Below are 16083 nucleotides of genomic sequence, written 5' to 3'. Positions count from 1 at the left end.
TTTAATGTGGGGCTTGTGACACCCCCAGGACCCAGACCCTGCTGGGACCCCCCCCAGGACCCAGACCCTGCAGGGACCCCCTCAGGACCCAGACCCTGCTGGGACCCCCCCAGGACCCAGACCCTGCTGGGGCTCCTGGGGGGGTCTGGCCCAACTTTGGCAGAACCTTCCAGAAGCTCAGCAGCGGTTTTGGGGTGGCAGGGTGGGATCTGGGGGGGCTGCTGATAAATCACCCCCCCATCCCCCCTCCCTTCCCCCCCCACACCTACTTTACCTCTGACCCCAAATCCATTTGGATTCATCCCAAAAGCCTCAGGGGGGACTTGGAGGAGCAACCCCCAAAAGCTGCCCCAGCCTGGGGCCACCTCCCTCCTCTTGGCTGCTGGGGGGTCCCCAATCCACCTCTGCCACCCCACCCCCCTTGGTGCCAGCTTTGGGGTCCCCCAGCTCCCCCCATGGTGGGGGAGGAGCCCCCAGCTGCAGGGTGCTGCTCCCCTGCTTTTTTGGGGGGGGTCCCTGCAGGTGGTGGCTTGGGGCCAGCTCCCCTCAGCCTGCACTTAGCTCCGGGGTCCCCTCCTTGCCCTTCTACACCCTCAAACCAGGTCAGGAGGCTGCCTGGGAGTGCCAGCACCTCCCCACCCCCCCTCCCCTTCCTCCCCCTCCCGCCCCTCCCCGTGGGGTCCTGGGGCAGGTCAGGGATGGGGGCTGGCAGGAGAGGGAGGCTTGGAAGTGGCCCAGGAGGGAGCCTGCAGCTTCCTGCTGCTGGGGCCACAGCCAGGACCTCCCCTGGCCAGGGAAGCCCCCAGAGCCCCCAGCGGGCATGGTCCTGGGGGGCTCCTCCTCTTCCTCTTCCTCCTCCCCTTCCCAGTAGGACCCCACTGGCTGTGAGGATGTGGCTGCTGCCTGCTCCTCTTCCTCCCTGGACCTTCCCTTTGCTGAGGAGCTGCTGCCCACTGAGAGGGCAAAGGCTGCCCAGGTCCTGCTGGGAGCTGCTGGTGGCTGCTGGTGCCTGCTGGTGCCTGCTGGTGCCTGCTGGTGCCTGCTGTTGGCTGTTGGTGCCTGCTGGTGGCTGCTGGTGGCTGCTGGTGGCTGCTGGTGGCTGCTGGTGCCTGCTGGTGCCTGCTGGTGGCTGCTGGTGGCTGCTGGTGGCTGTTGGTGCCTGCTGGTGCCTGTTGGTGGCTGTTGGTGGCTGCTGGTGCCTGCTGGTGGCTGCTGGTGGCTGTTGGTGGCTGTTGGTGCCTGCTGGTGGCTGTTGGTGGCTGCTGGTGCCTGCTGGTGGCTGCTGGTGGCTGTTGGTGGCTGTTGGTGGCTGTTGGTGCCTGCTGGTGGCTGCTGGTGGCTGCTGGTGGCTGTTGGTGGCTGTTGGTGCCTGCTGGTGGCTGTTGGTGGCTGCTGGTGCCTGCTGGTGGCTACTGGTGCCTGCTGGTGGCTGTTGGTGCCTGCTGGTGGCTGCTGGTGCCTGCTGGTGCCTGCTGGTGGCTGCTGGTGGCTGTTGGTGCCTGCTGGTGGCTGCTGGTGGCTGTTGGTGCCTGCTGGTGCCTGCTGGTGGCTGCTGGTGCCTGCTGGTGCCTGCTGGTGGCTGCTGGTGGCTGCTGGTGCTGTTGGTGCCTGCTGGTGCCTGCTGGTGGCTGTTGGTGGCTGCTGGTGCTGTGGTGCCTGCTGGTGGCTGTTGGTGCCTGCTGGTGCCTGCTGGTGGCTGTTGGTGCTGCTGGTGGCTGCTGGTGCCTGCTGGTGGCTGTGGTGCTGTGGTGCCTGCTGGTGGCTGTTGGTGCTGCTGGTGGCTGCTGGTGGCTGTTGGTGGCTGCTGGTGCTGTGGTGGCTGCTGGTGGCTGTTGGTGCCTGCTGGTGGCTGCTGGTGGCTGCTGGTGGCTGCTGGTGCTGTGGTGGCTGTGGTGGCTGCTGGTGCTGCTGGTGGCTGTGGTGGCCTGCTGGGTGCTGTGGTGGCCTGCTGGTGCCTGCTGGTGGCTGCTGGGTGCTGTGCTGTGTGGCCTGTGTGGCTGGTGCTGTGGCTGCTGCTGGTGCCTGCTGGTGCTGCTGTGCTGTGGTGCTGCTGTGCCTGCTGGTGGTCTGGTGCCTGCTGGTGGCTGTGCTGGTGCCTGCTGGTGGCTGGTGCTGCTGTGCTGCTGTGCCTGCTGGTGGCTCTGCTGGTGGCTGCTGGTGGCTGCTGGTGGCCTGCTGGTGGCTGCTGTGGCTGGTGTGCCTGCTGTGGCCTGCTGGTGGCCTGCTGTGGCTGCTGGTGGCTTCTGTCTCCGGAGTTTCGCCCAGCAGGAAGGGCTGGGGGGGGCAGGGGAGGCTCTGGAGCGTCCTCCTTGCCCTGCCCCCCCACCAGCTGCAGCAGGTCCCCCCCAGGGTGTGGTGGGGAGCACTGCTGAAGGCTGGGTGGTGAATGAAATGAAATGAGAAAGATGAAGTATGGAATTGAGAAGGGGAGGACATAGCAGACCCCTGCTGCTGTCTGTGAAAGGGCAAAGGGAAAGGGCGGGGCGGCGTAGAGGGAGGGCCACAGGCCATGGGAAGAGGCCACGGCTGAGGCCACACCACACGCCACGGCACCACTGCACCTGGTCACCCCCCTGCAGCCTACGGCCCCACCCCCCACACTCTGCCCAGGTGACCCGGTCTGAGCCCCGCCTCCCCTCCGCGGGCCCCGCCAGATAGGTCCCCTCGGTCCCCAGCGCCGCCTCGGGCCCCCGCGGGCCAAAGCGGGAACACGCTGGCCAAAGTCAGTATGGGCAACCACCGCAGGAAACCGACGCAAGCCAGCCAAGGCCCTAGAGCGAAACCTACGGAGCAACGGTGGCGTGCCCCCGAGGGCCCCAACCGCGCGCAGGGACCAGCGACGCGAAGCCGGCGCGAGAGACGAGCCGGGGCCGCGGGGAACACGCGGGCCACCGCAAAAAGGAGGGAAAGAGGGAACACAAAGAAAGGAGAGGGACCCCGCAAGGGCCAACGCGGGGCCACCGAAGGCGTGATCGAGGGAACAAGCACGGGAGCGGGAGGAGAGAGGGGAGGAGGAGAAGGGGCTCCAAGAGGAGAAGGGAGAGGGGGAGGGCGGAGGGGGGCTGGTTGGGGGGGGAAGAGAACACAGAGAGGCACGCGGGCAAAGAGGGCCCCGAGGGCCCGCGGTCCCCCGCGGGCCAAGAAAGAGGGAACCGCGGGCCCACCTCGGGGCCCCCGCTGGCCCAGCGGGCAACAGAAGGGGGAAAAACGACGGGAAAAAGATGGGAGAAGGTGGCCACCGCAGGGCCCAGCGGTCCCCCGCGGGACAACGCGGGCGGATTCGCGAGAAGCGAGGATAAAGCAGAGTGGGACAGGGAGGGCCCACGAGGGACCGAGGGGCGTGGGGGCGGACGATGCGGGGCACCCGATGGGACAAGCGGGCCAACACTGTCACCCTCGGCCCCCGCGGTCCCATCGGTGCCCCGAGCGGGCCCCCGTCGGTCCCCCTGCTGGTTCCCTCTCTGTCCCCCGCATTGCCCAGCTGTCCCCTCTGTCTCCTCTTGCTGTCCCCTCTTTCCACCCGGACGGTCCCCTCTGGCCCCCTCCTGTCCCTCTGTCCCTCTGTCCCTCTGTCCCCTCTCTGTCCCTCTGTCCCCTCCTGTCCCTCTGTCCCTCTGTCCCCTCTGTCCCTCTGTCCCCTCCTGTCCCTCTGTCCCTCTGTCCCCTCTGTCCCCCTCTGTCCCTCTGTCCCTCTGTCCCCCTGCCCCTCTGTCCCCTGTCCCTCTGTCCCTCTGTCCCTCTGTCCCTCTGCCCCTCTGTCCCTCTGTCCCTCTGTCCCTCTGCCCCTCTGTCCTCTGTCCCCTGCCCCTCTGTCCCTCTGTCCCTCTGTCCCTCTGTCCCCTGTCCCTCTGTCCCTCTGTCCCTCTGTCCCTCTGTCCCCTTGTCCCTCTGTCCCTCTGTCCCTCTGTCCCTCTGTCCCTCCTGTCCCTCTGTCCCTCTGTCCCTCCTGTCCCTCTGTCCCTCTGTCTCTCTGTCCCTCTGTCCCTCTGTCCCTCCTGTCCCTCCTGTCCCCTCCTGTCCCTCTGTCCCTCTGTCCCTCTGTCCCTCTGTCTCTCCTGTCCCTCTGTCTCTCCTGTCCCTCTGTCCCTCTGTCCCTCTGTCCCTCCTGTCCCTCTGTCCCTCCTGTCCCTCTGTCCCTCTGTCTCTCTGTCCCTCTGTCCCTCTGTCCCTCCTGTCCCTCTGTCCCTCCTGTCCCTCTGTCTCTCCTGTCCCTCTGTCCCTCTGTCTCTCCTGTCCCTCTGTCCCTCCTGTCCCTCTGTCCCTCTGTCCCCTCTGTCCCTCCTGTCCCTCTGTCCCTCTGTCCCTCCTGTCCCCTCCTGTCCCTCCTGTCCCTCTGTCCCTCTGTCCCTCCTGTCCCCTCCTGTCCCTCCTGTCCCTCTGTCCCTCTGTCCCCTCCTGTCCCTCTGTCCCCTCCTGTCCGTCTGTCCCTCCTGTCTCTCTGTCCATCTGTCTCTCCTGTCCCTCCTGTCCCTCTGTCCCTCCTGTCTCTCTGTCCCTCTGTCCCTCCTGTCCGTCTGTCCCCTCCTGTCCCTCTGTCCCCTCCTGTCCCTCTGTCCCTCCTGTCCCTCCTGTCCCTCCTGTCCCTCCTGTCCCTCTGTCCCTCTGTCCCTCCTGTCCCCTCTGTCCCTCCTGTCCCTCCTGTCCCTCTGTCCCTCTGTCCCCTCTGTCCCCTCCTGTCCCCTCCTGTCCCTCCTGTCCCTCTGTCCCTCCTGTCCCCTCCTGTCCCTCTGTCCCTCTGTCCCCTCCTGTCCCCTCTGTCCCTCTGTCCCTCCTGTCCCTCTGTCCCTCTGTCCCCTCCTGTCCCCTCCTGTCCCTCTGTCCCCTCTGTCCCTCTGTCCCCTCCTGTCCCTCCTGTCCCCTCTGTCCCTCTGTCCCTCCTGTCCCTCCTGTCCCTCTGTCCCTCCTGTCCCCTCTGTCCCTCCTGTCCCTCCTGTCCCTCCTGTCCCTCCTGTCCCTCTGTCCCTCTGTCCCCTCCTGTCCCTCTGTCCCTCCTGTCCCTCCTGTCCCTCTGTCCCCTCCTGTCCCTCTGTCCCCTCCTGTCCCTCCTGTCCCCTCCTGTCCCTCCTGTCCCTCTGTCCCTCTGTCCCCTCCTGTCCCTCCTGTCCCTCTGTCCCTCCTGTCCCTCTGTCCCCTCCTGTCCCTCCTGTCCCCTCTGTCCCTCTGTCCCTCTGTCCCCTCCTGTCCCTCCTGTCCCCTCTGTCCCCTCCTGTCCCTCCTGTCCCTCTGTCCCTCTGTCCCCTCCTGTCCCTCTGTCCCCTCTGTCCCCTCCTGTCCCCTCTGTCCCTCTGTCCCCTCCTGTCCCCTCCTGTCCCTCTGTCCCTCTGTCCCTCCTGTCCCCTCCTGTCCCTCTGTCCCTCCTGTCCCCTCTGTCCCCTCCTGTCCCTCCTGTCCCTCTGTCCCTCTGTCCCCTCTGTCCCCTCCTGTCCCTCCTGTCCCCTCCTGTCCCTCTGTCCCCTCTGTCCCTCTGTCCCTCCTGTCCCCTCTGTCCCTCTGTCCCTCTGTCCCCTCTGTCCCTCCTGTCCCCTCTGTCCCTCCTGTCCCTCCTGTCCCTCTGTCCCCTCTGTCCCCTCCTGTCCCTCTGTCCCCTCTGTCCCTCTGTCCCCTCCTGTCCCTCTGTCCCTCTGTCCCTCTGTCCCCTCCTGTCCCTCTGTCCCTCTGTCCCTCTGTCCCTCCTGTCCCTCTGTCCCCTCCTGTCCCCTCTGTCCCTCTGTCCCCTCTGTCCCTCCTGTCCCCTCTGTCCCTCTGTCCCTCCTGTCCCTCCTGTCCCCTCCTGTCCCTCTGTCCCCTCCTGTCCCTCCTGTCCCTCTGTCCCCTCCTGTCCCCTCTGTCCCCTCCTGTCCCTCCTGTCCCTCTGTCCCCTCCTGTCCCCTCTGTCCCTCCTGTCCCTCTGTCCCCTCCTGTCCCTCCTGTCCCCTCCTGTCCCCTCTGTCCCCTCTGTCCCTCTGTCCCTCCTGTCCCCTCTGTCCCCTCCTGTCCCCTCTGTCCCCTCCTGTCCCTCTGTCCCTCTGTCCCCTCCTGTCCCTCCTGTCCCCTCCTGTCCCTCCTGTCCCTCCTGTCCCTCCTGTCCCCTCCTGTCCCCTCCTGTCCCCTCCTGTCCCCTCCTGTCCCTCCTGTCCCTCTGTCCCTCTGTCCCTCTGTCCCCTCCTGTCCCTCCTGTCCCTCTGTCCCTCCTGTCCCCTCCTGTCCCCTCCTGTCCCCTCCTGTCCCTCCTGTCCCCTCCTGTCCCCTCCTGTCCCTCTGTCCCTCCTGTCCCCTCTGTCCCTCCTGTCCCCTCTGTCCCTCTGTCCCTCCTGTCCCCTCCTGTCCCTCCTGTCCCTCTGTCCCTCTGTCCCCTCCTGTCCCTCCTGTCCCTCTGTCCCCTCCTGTCCCTCCTGTCCCCTCCTGTCCCTCCTGTCCCTCCTGTCCCTCTGTCCCTCTGTCCCCTCCTGTCCCTCTGTCCCCTCCTGTCCCTCTGTCCCTCCTGTCCCCTCCTGTCCCCTCTGTCCCTCTGTCCCTCTGTCCCTCCTGTCCCTCCTGTCCCTCCTGTCCCCTCCTGTCCCTCCTGTCCCTCCTGTCCCCTCCTGTCCCTCCTGTCCCTCCTGTCCCCTCCTGTCCCCTCCTGTCCCTCCTGTCCCCTCCTGTCCCCTCCTGTCCCCTCCTGTCCCTCCTGTCCCTCCTGTCCCTCCTGTCCCTCCTGTCCCCTCCTGTCCCTCCTGTCCCTCCTGTCCCTCCTGTCCCCTCCTGTCCCTCTGTCCCCTCCTGTCCCTCCTGTCCCTCCTGTCCCTCTGTCCCCTCCTGTCCCTCTGTCCCTCTGTCCCTCCTGTCCCCTCTGTCCCCTCCTGTCCCCTCCTGTCCCTCTGTCCCTCTGTCCCCTCCTGTCCCCTCTGTCCCTCTGTCCCTCTGTCCCTCCTGTCCCCTCCTGTCCCCTCTGTCCCTCCTGTCCCGCCTGTCCCTCCTGTCCCTCCTGTCCCCTCCTGTCCCTCTGTCCCTCCTGTCCCCTCTGTCCCTCCTGTCCCTCCTGTCCCCTCCTGTCCCCTCTGTCCCCTCCTGTCCCCTCCTGTCTCCTCTCTGTCCCTCTGTCCCCTCCTGTCCCTCTGTCCCTCTGTCCCCTCCTGTCCCTCCTGTCCCTCCTGTCCCCTCTGTCCCTCTGTCCCTCCTGTCCCCTCCTGTCCCCTCCTGTCCCTCTGTCCCCTCCTGTCCCCTCTGTCCCTCCTGTCCCTCTGTCCCTCTGTCCCTCCTGTCCCCTCCTGTCCCCTCCTGTCCCCTCCTGTCCCTCTGTCCCTCCTGTCCCCTCTGTCCCCTCTGTCCCTCCTGTCCCCTCTGTCCCTCCTGTCCCCTCCTGTCCCTCTGTCCCTCTGTCCCTCCTGTCCCCTCTGTCCCTCTGTCCCTCTGTCCCTCCTGTCCCTCCTGTCCCCTCTGTCCCTCCTGTCCCCTCTGTCCCCTCTGTCCCTCTGTCCCCTCCTGTCCCTCCTGTCCCTCTGTCCCTCCTGTCCCCTCTGTCCCTCTGTCCCTCTGTCCCTCTGTCCCCTCCTGTCCCTCCTGTCCCCTCTGTCCCTCCTGTCCCTCCTGTCCCTCTGTCCCCTCTGTCCCTCCTGTCCCCTCTGTCCCTCTGTCCCTCTGTCCCCTCCTGTCCCCTCTGTCCCTCCTGTCCCTCTGTCCCCTCCTGTCCCTCTGTCCCCTCCTGTCCCCTCTGTCCCTCTGTCCCTCTGTCCCCTCTGTCCCCTCTGTCCCCTCTGTCCCCTCCTGTCCCTCCTGTCCCCTCTGTCCCTCCTGTCCCCTCCTGTCCCCTCTGTCCCTCTGTCCCTCCTGTCCCTCTGTCCCTCTGTCCCCTCCTGTCCCTCTGTCCCCTCTGTCCCTCTGTCCCTCTGTCCCCTCCTGTCCCCTCTGTCCCTCTGTCCCTCCTGTCCCCTCCTGTCCCTCTGTCCCCTCCTGTCCCCTCTGTCCCCTCCTGTCCCCTCCTGTCCCTCTGTCCCTCCTGTCCCTCTGTCCCTCCTGTCCCTCCTGTCCCCTCTCTGTCCCCTCTGTCCCTCTGTCCCCTCTGTCCCCTCCTGTCCCTCCTGTCCCCCTCTGTCCCCTCTGTCCCTCTGTCCCCTCTGTCTCCTCTGTCCCCTCTGTCCCTCTGTCCCTCTGTCCCCTCCTCTGTCCCCTCTGTCCCCTCCTGTCCCTCTGTCCCTCTGTCCCCTCTCTGTCCCCTCTGTCCCTCTGTCCCTCCTGTCCCCTCTGTCCCTCTGTCCCCTCTGTCCCTCTGTCCCTCTGTCCCTCTGTCCCTCTGTCCCTCTGTCCCCTCTGTCCCCTCTGTCCCTCTGTCCCCTCCTGTCCCCTCTGTCCCTCCTGTCCCTCTGCCCCTCTGTCCCTCTGTCCCTCTGTCCCTCCTCTGTCCCTCTGTCCCTCTGTCCCCTCTGTCCCCTCTGTCCCTCCTGTCCCTCTGTCCCCTCTGTCCCCTCTGTCCCTCTGTCCCTCTGTCCTCCTCTGTCTCCTCTGTCTCCTCTGTCCTCCTCTGTCTCCTCTGTCCTCCTCTGTCTCCTCTGTCCTCCTCTGTCTCCTCTGTCCTCCTCTGTCTCCTCTGTCCTCCTCTGTCTCCTCTGTCCTCCTCTGTCTCCTCTCTCTCCTCTGTCTCCTCTGTCCTCCTCTGTCTCCTCTGTCCTCCTCTGTCTCCTCTGTCCTCCTCTGTCTCCTCTCTCTCCTCTGTCTCCTCTGTCCTCCTCTGTCTCCTCTCTCTCCTCTGTCTCCTCTGTCCTCCTCTGTCTCCTCTGTCCCCCTCTGTCCCCTCTGTCTCCTCTGTCCTCCTCTGTCCCCTCTCTCTCCTCTGTCTCCTCTGTCCTCCTCTGTCTCCTCTCTCTCCTCTGTCCCCTCTCTCTCCTCTGTCTCCTCTGTCCTCCTCTGTCTCCTCTGTCCCCCTCTGTCCCCTCTGTCCCCTCTGTCCCCCCGGGGGTGCTGTGGGGCAGTGCTGGGTTCTGGGATTTGCCATCCTGGAGACCTTCCTGGGGGCACACCCAGGTCCTGCCCCCCCCGGGATCCCCCCAAGCTCCTGCACCCCCCTGGTGTCCCCCCAAGCTCTGTGCTCCCCCTGGCGTCCCCCCAAGCTCCTGCACCCCCCTGGGGTCCCCCCAAGCTCTGTGCCCCCCCTGGGGTCCCCCCAAGCTCCTGCACCCTTGGCATGAGGCCACCCCAAGCTCCTTCACCCCTGGCATGGTGCCCATGAGGCTTTCAGGGGCTCCTACACCCCTGGCATGAGGTCACCCTAAGCTAAGCTCCTTCAGCCCTGGCATGGTGCCCATGAGGCTCTCAGGCTCTGTGAGGCTTCTGCACGCCTGGCAGGGCACATGGGCACAGGTGGAGAGTCAGACTGGCACAGGGCTAAGGGTGCCCCTGGCATGCAGGGTAGGGGTGAGGGTTGCATTGCCACATGGGCACAGGGCTGAGGGTGCTTCTGGCACATGGGCACAGGTTGAGAGTCAGACTGGCACAGGGCTGAGGAGGCTGCCCCTGGCACGTGGGCACAGGTTGAGGGTCAGACTGGCACAGGGCCAGGGGGCACCCCAGCCCCCCATGGCTGCTCCTGCTGGGGTTGTGCCCAGCCTGAGGTCAGGGCCAGCCTCCCTTGGCCGTGCCAGGAGGCCTCCCTGTGGGCAGAGGTGGGCAGTGGGGGTGAGGCAGAGCCTGGCAGAGCCTGGCAGGGCCTGGCCCTGCTTCCTGCCCACCCTTCCCCCCCTGTAATCTTCCCGGATGGCTTTAATGGAATTTAGAGGCCTGGCAGGATAATCCCAGGAGAGCCCATTAAGGGTGGCACCATGCCAGGGCAGCTCTGCTCAGCCCTGCCCCCTCCCTGCCCCCTCCCTGCTCACAGCCCCAGGCTGCCACAGCTTGGAGGGCCCCAGGGGGGCTGCAGGCTGGGGGCAGAGGGCTGGGAGGTGCCAGGGGGGAAAGGCCCTGGGGGGGCTGTGGGCAGCGCCTGGAGAGGAGCCAGGGGGTGCCCAGGGGGGCAAGGAGGGCAGCAGCAGCCTGGGCTGGAGCAGCAATGGTGTGGGCAGCAGGAGCAGGGCAGGGCTTGTGCCCCTGGGCTGGGCACTGGAGAGGGCACACCTCAAGCCAATTCTCATCAGTCCCTCCCCACCTCCTGGGCACCTCTGGCCACCCTTGCCCAGTGCTGGTGCGTGGGTAGCCTGGTGCCCACCTGGTGCCCTGCCAGCTGGTGCCAGCCAGTGCCATCTGTGCCAGCTGCTGAGTGGAGCCTCTCCTTTGCAGGGTGTTCAAGAAGGCCAGTCCCAACGGCAAGGTGAGTGCCCAGGGCCTTCCTGGGGTGCCAATCACTGCCACCAGCTGCTGGGGACGCAGCCCTGGGCCCCTCCAAAGGTGCCTGCTGGTGGCTGCTGGTGGCTGCTGGTGGCTGCTGGTGCCTGCTGGTGCCTGCTGGTGCCTGCTGGTGGCTGCTGGTGCCTGCTGGTGCCTGCTGGTGGCTGCTGGTGGCTTCCTGTCTCCGGAGTTTCGCCAGCAGGAAGGGCTGGGGGGGGGCAGGGGAGGCTCTGAGCTTCCTCTTGCCCTGCCCCCCCCAGCTGCAGGCAGGTCCCCCCCAGGGTGTGGTGGGGAGCAGCTGCTGAAGGCTGGGAGGCCACCACTGCCCCCCTGGTCACCCCTGAGCCCCTCTGTCCCCTCTGTCCCCTCTGTCCCCCTCTGTCCCCCTCTGTCCCCCTCTGTCCCCCTCTGTCCCCCTCTGTCCCCTCTGTCCCCCTCTGTCCCCCTCTGTCCCCCTCTGTCCCCCTCTGTCCCCTCCTGTCCCCTCCTGTCCCCTCTGTCCCTCCTGTCCCCTCCTGTCCCCTCCTGTCCCCTCCTGTCCCCTCCTGTCCCCTCCTGTCCCCTCCTGTCCCCTCTGTCCCTCTGTCCCTCTGTCCCCTCCTGTCCCCTCTGTCCCCTCCTGTCCCCTCCTGTCCCCTCCTGTCCCCCTCCTGTCCCCCTGTCCCTCTGTCCCCTCCTGTCCCCTCCTGTCCCCTCCTGTCCCTCTGTCCCCTCTGTCCCCTCCTGTCCCCTCCTGTCCCCTCTGTCCCCTCCTGTCCCCTCCTGTCCCCTCCTGTCCCCTCCTGTCCCCTGTCCCCTCCTGTCCCCTCCTGTCCCCTCCTGTCCCTCCTGTCCCTGTCCCCTCCTGTCCCCTCCTGTCCCCTCCTGTCCCCTCCTGTCCCCTCCTGTCCCCTCCTGTCCCCTCTGTCCCCTCCTGTCCCCTCCTGTCCCCTCCTGTCCCCTCCTGTCCCCCTGTCCCTCTGTCCCCTCCTGTCCCTCCTGTCCCCTCTGTCCCCCCTGTCCCCTCTGTCCCTCTGTCCCCTCTGTCCCCTCCTGTCCCCTCCTGTCCCCTCCTGTCCCTCCTGTCCCCTCCTGTCCCCTCCTGTCCCTCCTGTCCCCTCCTGTCCCCTCCTGTCCCCTCCTGTCCCTCCTGTCCCCTCCTGTCCCTTCCGTCCCCTCCTGTCCCCTCCTGTCCCCTCCTGTCCCCTCCTGTCCCCTCCTGTCCCTCCTGTCCCTCTGTCCCTCTGTCCCCTCCTGTCCCCTCCTGTCCCCTCCTGTCCCCTCCTGTCCCCTCCTGTCCCCTCCTGTCCCCTCCTGTCCCCTCCTGTCCCTCTGTCCCCTCCTGTCCCCTCCTGTCCCTCCTGTCCCTCTGTCCCCTCCTGTCCCCTCCTGTCCCCTCCTGTCCCCCTCTGTCCCCTCCTGTCCCCTCCTGTCCCCCTCCTGTCCCCTCCTGTCCCCTCCTGTCCCCTCTGTCCCTCCTGTCCCCTCTGTCCCCTCCTGTCCCCTCCTGTCCCCTCTGTCCCCTCCTGTCCCCTCCTGTCCCCTCCTGTCCCCTCCTGTCCCTCTGTCCCCTCCTGTCCCCTCCTGTCCCCTCCTGTCCCCTCCTGTCCCCTCTGTCCCCTCCTGTCCCCTCCTGTCCCCTCTGTCCCCTCCTGTCCCCTCTGTCCCCTCCTGTCCCCTCTGTCCCCTCCTGTCCCCTCCTGTCCCCTCCTGTCCCCTCCTCTGTCCCCTCCTGTCCCCTCTGTCCCCTCCTGTCCCCTCCTGTCCCCTCTGTCCCCTCTGTCCCCTCTGTCCCCTCCTGTCCCCTCTGTCCCCTCCTGTCCCCTCCTGTCCCCTCTGTCCCCTCCTGTCCCCTCTGTCCCTCTGTCCCTCTGTCCCCTCCCTGTCCCCCTCTTTCCCCCTCTGTCCCCCTCTGTCCCCTCTGTCCCCTCTGTCCCCTCTGTCCCCCTCTGTCCCCTCTGTCCCCCTCTGTCCCCCTCTGTCCCCTCTGTCCCCTCTGTCCCCTCTGTCCCCTCTGTCCCCCTCTTTCCCCCTCTGTCCCCTCTGTCCCCCTCTGTCCCCCTCTGTCCCCTCTGTCCCCCTCTTTCCCCCTCTGTCCCCTCAGGCACTGGCAGCGGGGCAGGGAAAGTGAGGCACAGTGGGCACCTCCCTGCAGCCCCTCCCCCATGGGCTGCTGCTGGCCCTGTGCCATCCTGGCCCTGTGCCATGCTTCAGGGGTCCCAGGGAGGGGCACTGGGAGGGCTTAGGCTTGACCCAGTGTGCCCAGGTGCCAGGATTCTTCAGGTGCCAGCAGGTGTGGGCACATCTGGAAGGTTCCAGGCTTTGGGGGTGAGGGTGCCAGCAGGTGTGGGCACATCTGGAGGGCCTCCAGGCTTTGGCTGGGGGTGCCACTGGCTCCTGGGTGCTGCAGTGCTGAGGGTGCCCCTGTTGGGGGCACTCTGGTGGGCAGTGCCCAGGTCAGGGAGGACCTGAGGCCCCCCCTGGAGCCCTGTGCCCATGGTGCCCTCCTGTGCCCTCCCCACAGCTCACTGTCTACCTGGGCAAGAGAGACTTTGTGGACCACATCGACCTCGTGGACCCTGTGGGTAGGTGGGGCTGGGGTGGGCACAGCTGGGGGGCACCCTGGGGCAAGGCCTCCCCAAGGTGCCCCCTGAGCCCCTGGTCCTCTCCTGCAGATGGGGTGGTGCTGGTGGACCCTGAGTACCTGAAGGAGAGGAAAGGTAAGAGCCAGGCCCTGCCTGGCACCGAGCTGGCACCACCACAGGCTGGCACCTGCCTGGGCCTGCCCCGGGGTTGGCAGCTCTGGGCCCCTGGGGGATGCCCTCCAGGCCCTTGGGCATGGAGGTCCTGCAGGGGTGGTCCAAGGTGGATCTGGCTGGGCCTGGGGCTGCTGTCCCTGCATGGCACAGCCTGGCAGCCACCACGGCCTCCTGCTGCTGCTGGGGCACCCGGGTGGCACCGTGCCATGGTGGCACCATGCTGGCATCATAGAAGGGCTTGGGTGGGAAGGGACCTTGAAAGGTGATGGTGCAGTGATGCCACCACCAAGCCCAGGATGCCACTACGCCGTGGTGCCACCACCTCATGGTGCCACCACCCCATGATGCTACCACCACCCCATGGTGCCACCACCCCATGCCACCACTCCACAATGAAACCACCCCACAGTGCCACCACCCCATGATGCCACCCCCCTACAATGCCACTCCCTGACGATGCCACACTCCATGATGCCGCCACCCCATGGTGCTGTCACCCCACGATGCCACCTCAATACAGTGCCACCCCCTGCACGATGCCACCCCCCCACAGTGCCACCCCCCTACAATGCCATCCCACATGATGCTGCTCCTCCACAATGCCACCCTCCTCCAGTGCCACCCCCCCACAGTGCCACCCGAGCTGTGCCCGCACCGCAGCCTTTGCCTGTGCGGGAGTCCCTCCGAAGGTCTCTCAACCCAACCTGCCAGGCTGGCAGCGGGCAGGGGGCCGTCCCCGAGCCCTGGCAGCTCTCCCCCCCCCGCCACGGTGCCCACCCTGTGCCCTCCCCGTGCCCAGTGTTCGTCACCCTGACCTGCGCCTTCCGCTACGGCCGCGAGGACCTGGACGTGCTGGGGCTGACCTTCCGCAAGGACCTCTTCGTGGCCAGCTGCCAGCCCTTCCCCCCCCTGCCCGAGGACAGGAGGCCTCTCAGCAGGCTGCAGGAGAGGCTGCTCAAGAAGCTGGGCGACCATGCCTACCCCTTCACCTTCCAGGTGCCCCCTGCCCTGCCCAGGGCACAGCACAGGGCAGCGCACAGGGCACCCCCGGGGAGCACGCACGGAGCGGCAGGGAGGAGGAGGGAGGGGAAGGGGTGGGGGAGGAGGGGAAGGGTTGGGGGAGGAGGGAAAGGGAAGGTTTGGAGTGGAGGAGAAGGATTAGGGGTGGAAGGGAAGGGTGGGTGGAGAGGGAGGGTTAGGGGTGGAGGATGGAGAGTGGAGGGGAAGGCTTTGGGTAGAAGGGGGAGGGTTGGGAGTGGAGGGGAAGGAAGGGTTGGGAGTGGAAGGGAAGGGTTGGGGTGGAGGGTTGGGAGGGGAGGGGAAGGGTTAGGGGTGGAGAGGAGGGGAAGGGTTGGGAATGGAGGGTAAAGAGTGGAGGGGAAGGGTTGGGAATGGAGGGTAGAGAGTGGAGGGAAAGGGTTGGGAATGGAGGGTAGAGAGTGGAGGGAAAGGGTTGGGAATGGAGGGTAGAGAGTGGAGGGGAAGGGTTGGGAATGGAGGGTAGGGAGTGGAGGGGAAGGGTTGGGAATGGAGGGTAGAGAGTGGAGGGGAAGGGTTGGGGCAGAGGGGGAGGGTTGGGGTCCCAGGTCCCCTCCTGACCCCCCTTGGGCCGTGCAGATCCCTCCCAACCTGCCCTGCTCGGTCACCCTGCAGCCAGGCCCCGAGGACACTGGCAAGGTAAGGCCCAGCCTGGCCTGGTGGCCCCGGGCAGTGCCACCCCCGGGCGGTGCCACCCTCTGACTGCTGGGGCTGGAGGGCACCACCTGGAGGTTACTCTGCCCTCTCCTGCCCTCCAGGCCTGTGGGGTGGACTATGAGGTGAAGGCCTTCTGTGCAGAGAACCTGGAGGAGAAGATCCACAAGAGGTGAGGGGAGGGGACCTGGGCAGGCTGGTGGCACAGGAGGGGCAAGGGCAGGGCACGGCCTGGGTCAGGCGGGGCTGGAGGGGGCAGCTGGGGTGGGGGAGGGGTGGAGATGGACTCCAGGGTGGGTTGGGATGGAGATGGACTCCAGGATGGGTTGGGATGGAGATGGACTCCAGGGTGGGTTGGGATGGAGATGGACTCCAGGATGGGTTGGGATGGAGATGGAGTCTAGGATAGGTATGGGATGGAGATGGACTCCAGGATAGGTATGGGATGGAGATGGACTCCAGGATGGGTTGGGATGGAGATGGACTCCAGGGTGGGGTTGGAATGGAGATGGACTCCAGGATAGGTATGGGATGGAGATGAACTCCAGGGTGGGTTGGGATGGAGATGGACTCCAGGATAGGTTGGGATGGAGATGAACTCCAGGGTGGGTTGGGATGGAGATGGACTCCAGGATAGGTATGGGATGGAGATGAACTCCAGGATGGGTTGGGATGGAGATGGACTCCAGGATGGGTTGGGATGGAGATGGACTCCAGGATGGGTTGGGATGGAGATGGACTCCAGGATGGGTTGGGATGTAGATGGACTCCAGGATGGGTTGGGATGGAGATGGACTCCAGGATGGGTTGGGATGGAGATGGACTCCAGGATGGGTTGGGATGGAGATGGACTCCAGGATGGGTTGGGATGGAGATGGACTCCAGGATGGGTTGGGATGGAGATGGACTCCAGGATGGGTTGGGAAGGAGATGGACTCCAGGGTGGGTTGGGATGGAGATGGACTCCAGGGTGGGTTGGGATGGAGATGGAGTCTAGGATAGGTATGGGATGGAGATGGGCTCCAGGATGTGTTGGGATGGAGATGGACTCCAGGATAGGTTGGGATGGAGATGGACTCCAGGGTGGCTTGGGATGGAGATGGACTCCAGGATAGGTATGGGATGAAGATGGACTCCAGGATGGGTTGGGATGGAGATGGACTCCAGGATGGGTTGGGATGGAGATGGACTCCAGGATGGGTTTGGATGGAGATGGAGTCTAGGATAGGTATGGGATGGAGATGAACTCCAGTATAGGTATGGGATGGAGATGGACTCCAGGATGGGTTGGGATGGAGATGGACTCCAGGATAGGTATGGGATGGAGATGAACTCCAGGATGGGTTGGGATGGAGATGCACTCCAGGATAGGTATGGGATG

General features: G+C 66.1%; 1 protein-coding gene across 1 annotated transcript; it reads left to right on the top strand.

Annotated features, from left to right (window-relative positions):
• Window positions 1-3353: 3353 nt before the first annotated feature.
• LOC128979928 (beta-arrestin-1-like) lies at window positions 3354-14874 on the top strand (the record flags this gene model as incomplete). The annotated part of the gene is made up of 7 exons (XM_054398321.1): window positions 3354-3436; window positions 10225-10255; window positions 12776-12836; window positions 12927-12971; window positions 13810-14006; window positions 14628-14687; window positions 14807-14874. Coding segments are annotated over exons 1-7 (545 nt in total), but the record flags the coding sequence as incomplete, so codon positions are not given.
• Between the last annotated feature and the right edge of the window lie 1209 nt (window positions 14875-16083).

This window comes from Indicator indicator (genome assembly GCF_027791375.1).
Source record: "Indicator indicator isolate 239-I01 chromosome W unlocalized genomic scaffold, UM_Iind_1.1 iindW_random_scaffold_338, whole genome shotgun sequence".
In the NCBI taxonomy this organism is placed as follows: Eukaryota; Metazoa; Chordata; class Aves; order Piciformes; family Indicatoridae; genus Indicator; species Indicator indicator.
Note: the sequence above shows the minus strand (reverse complement) of the source record. Positions and strands in the feature narration are given on the sequence as shown.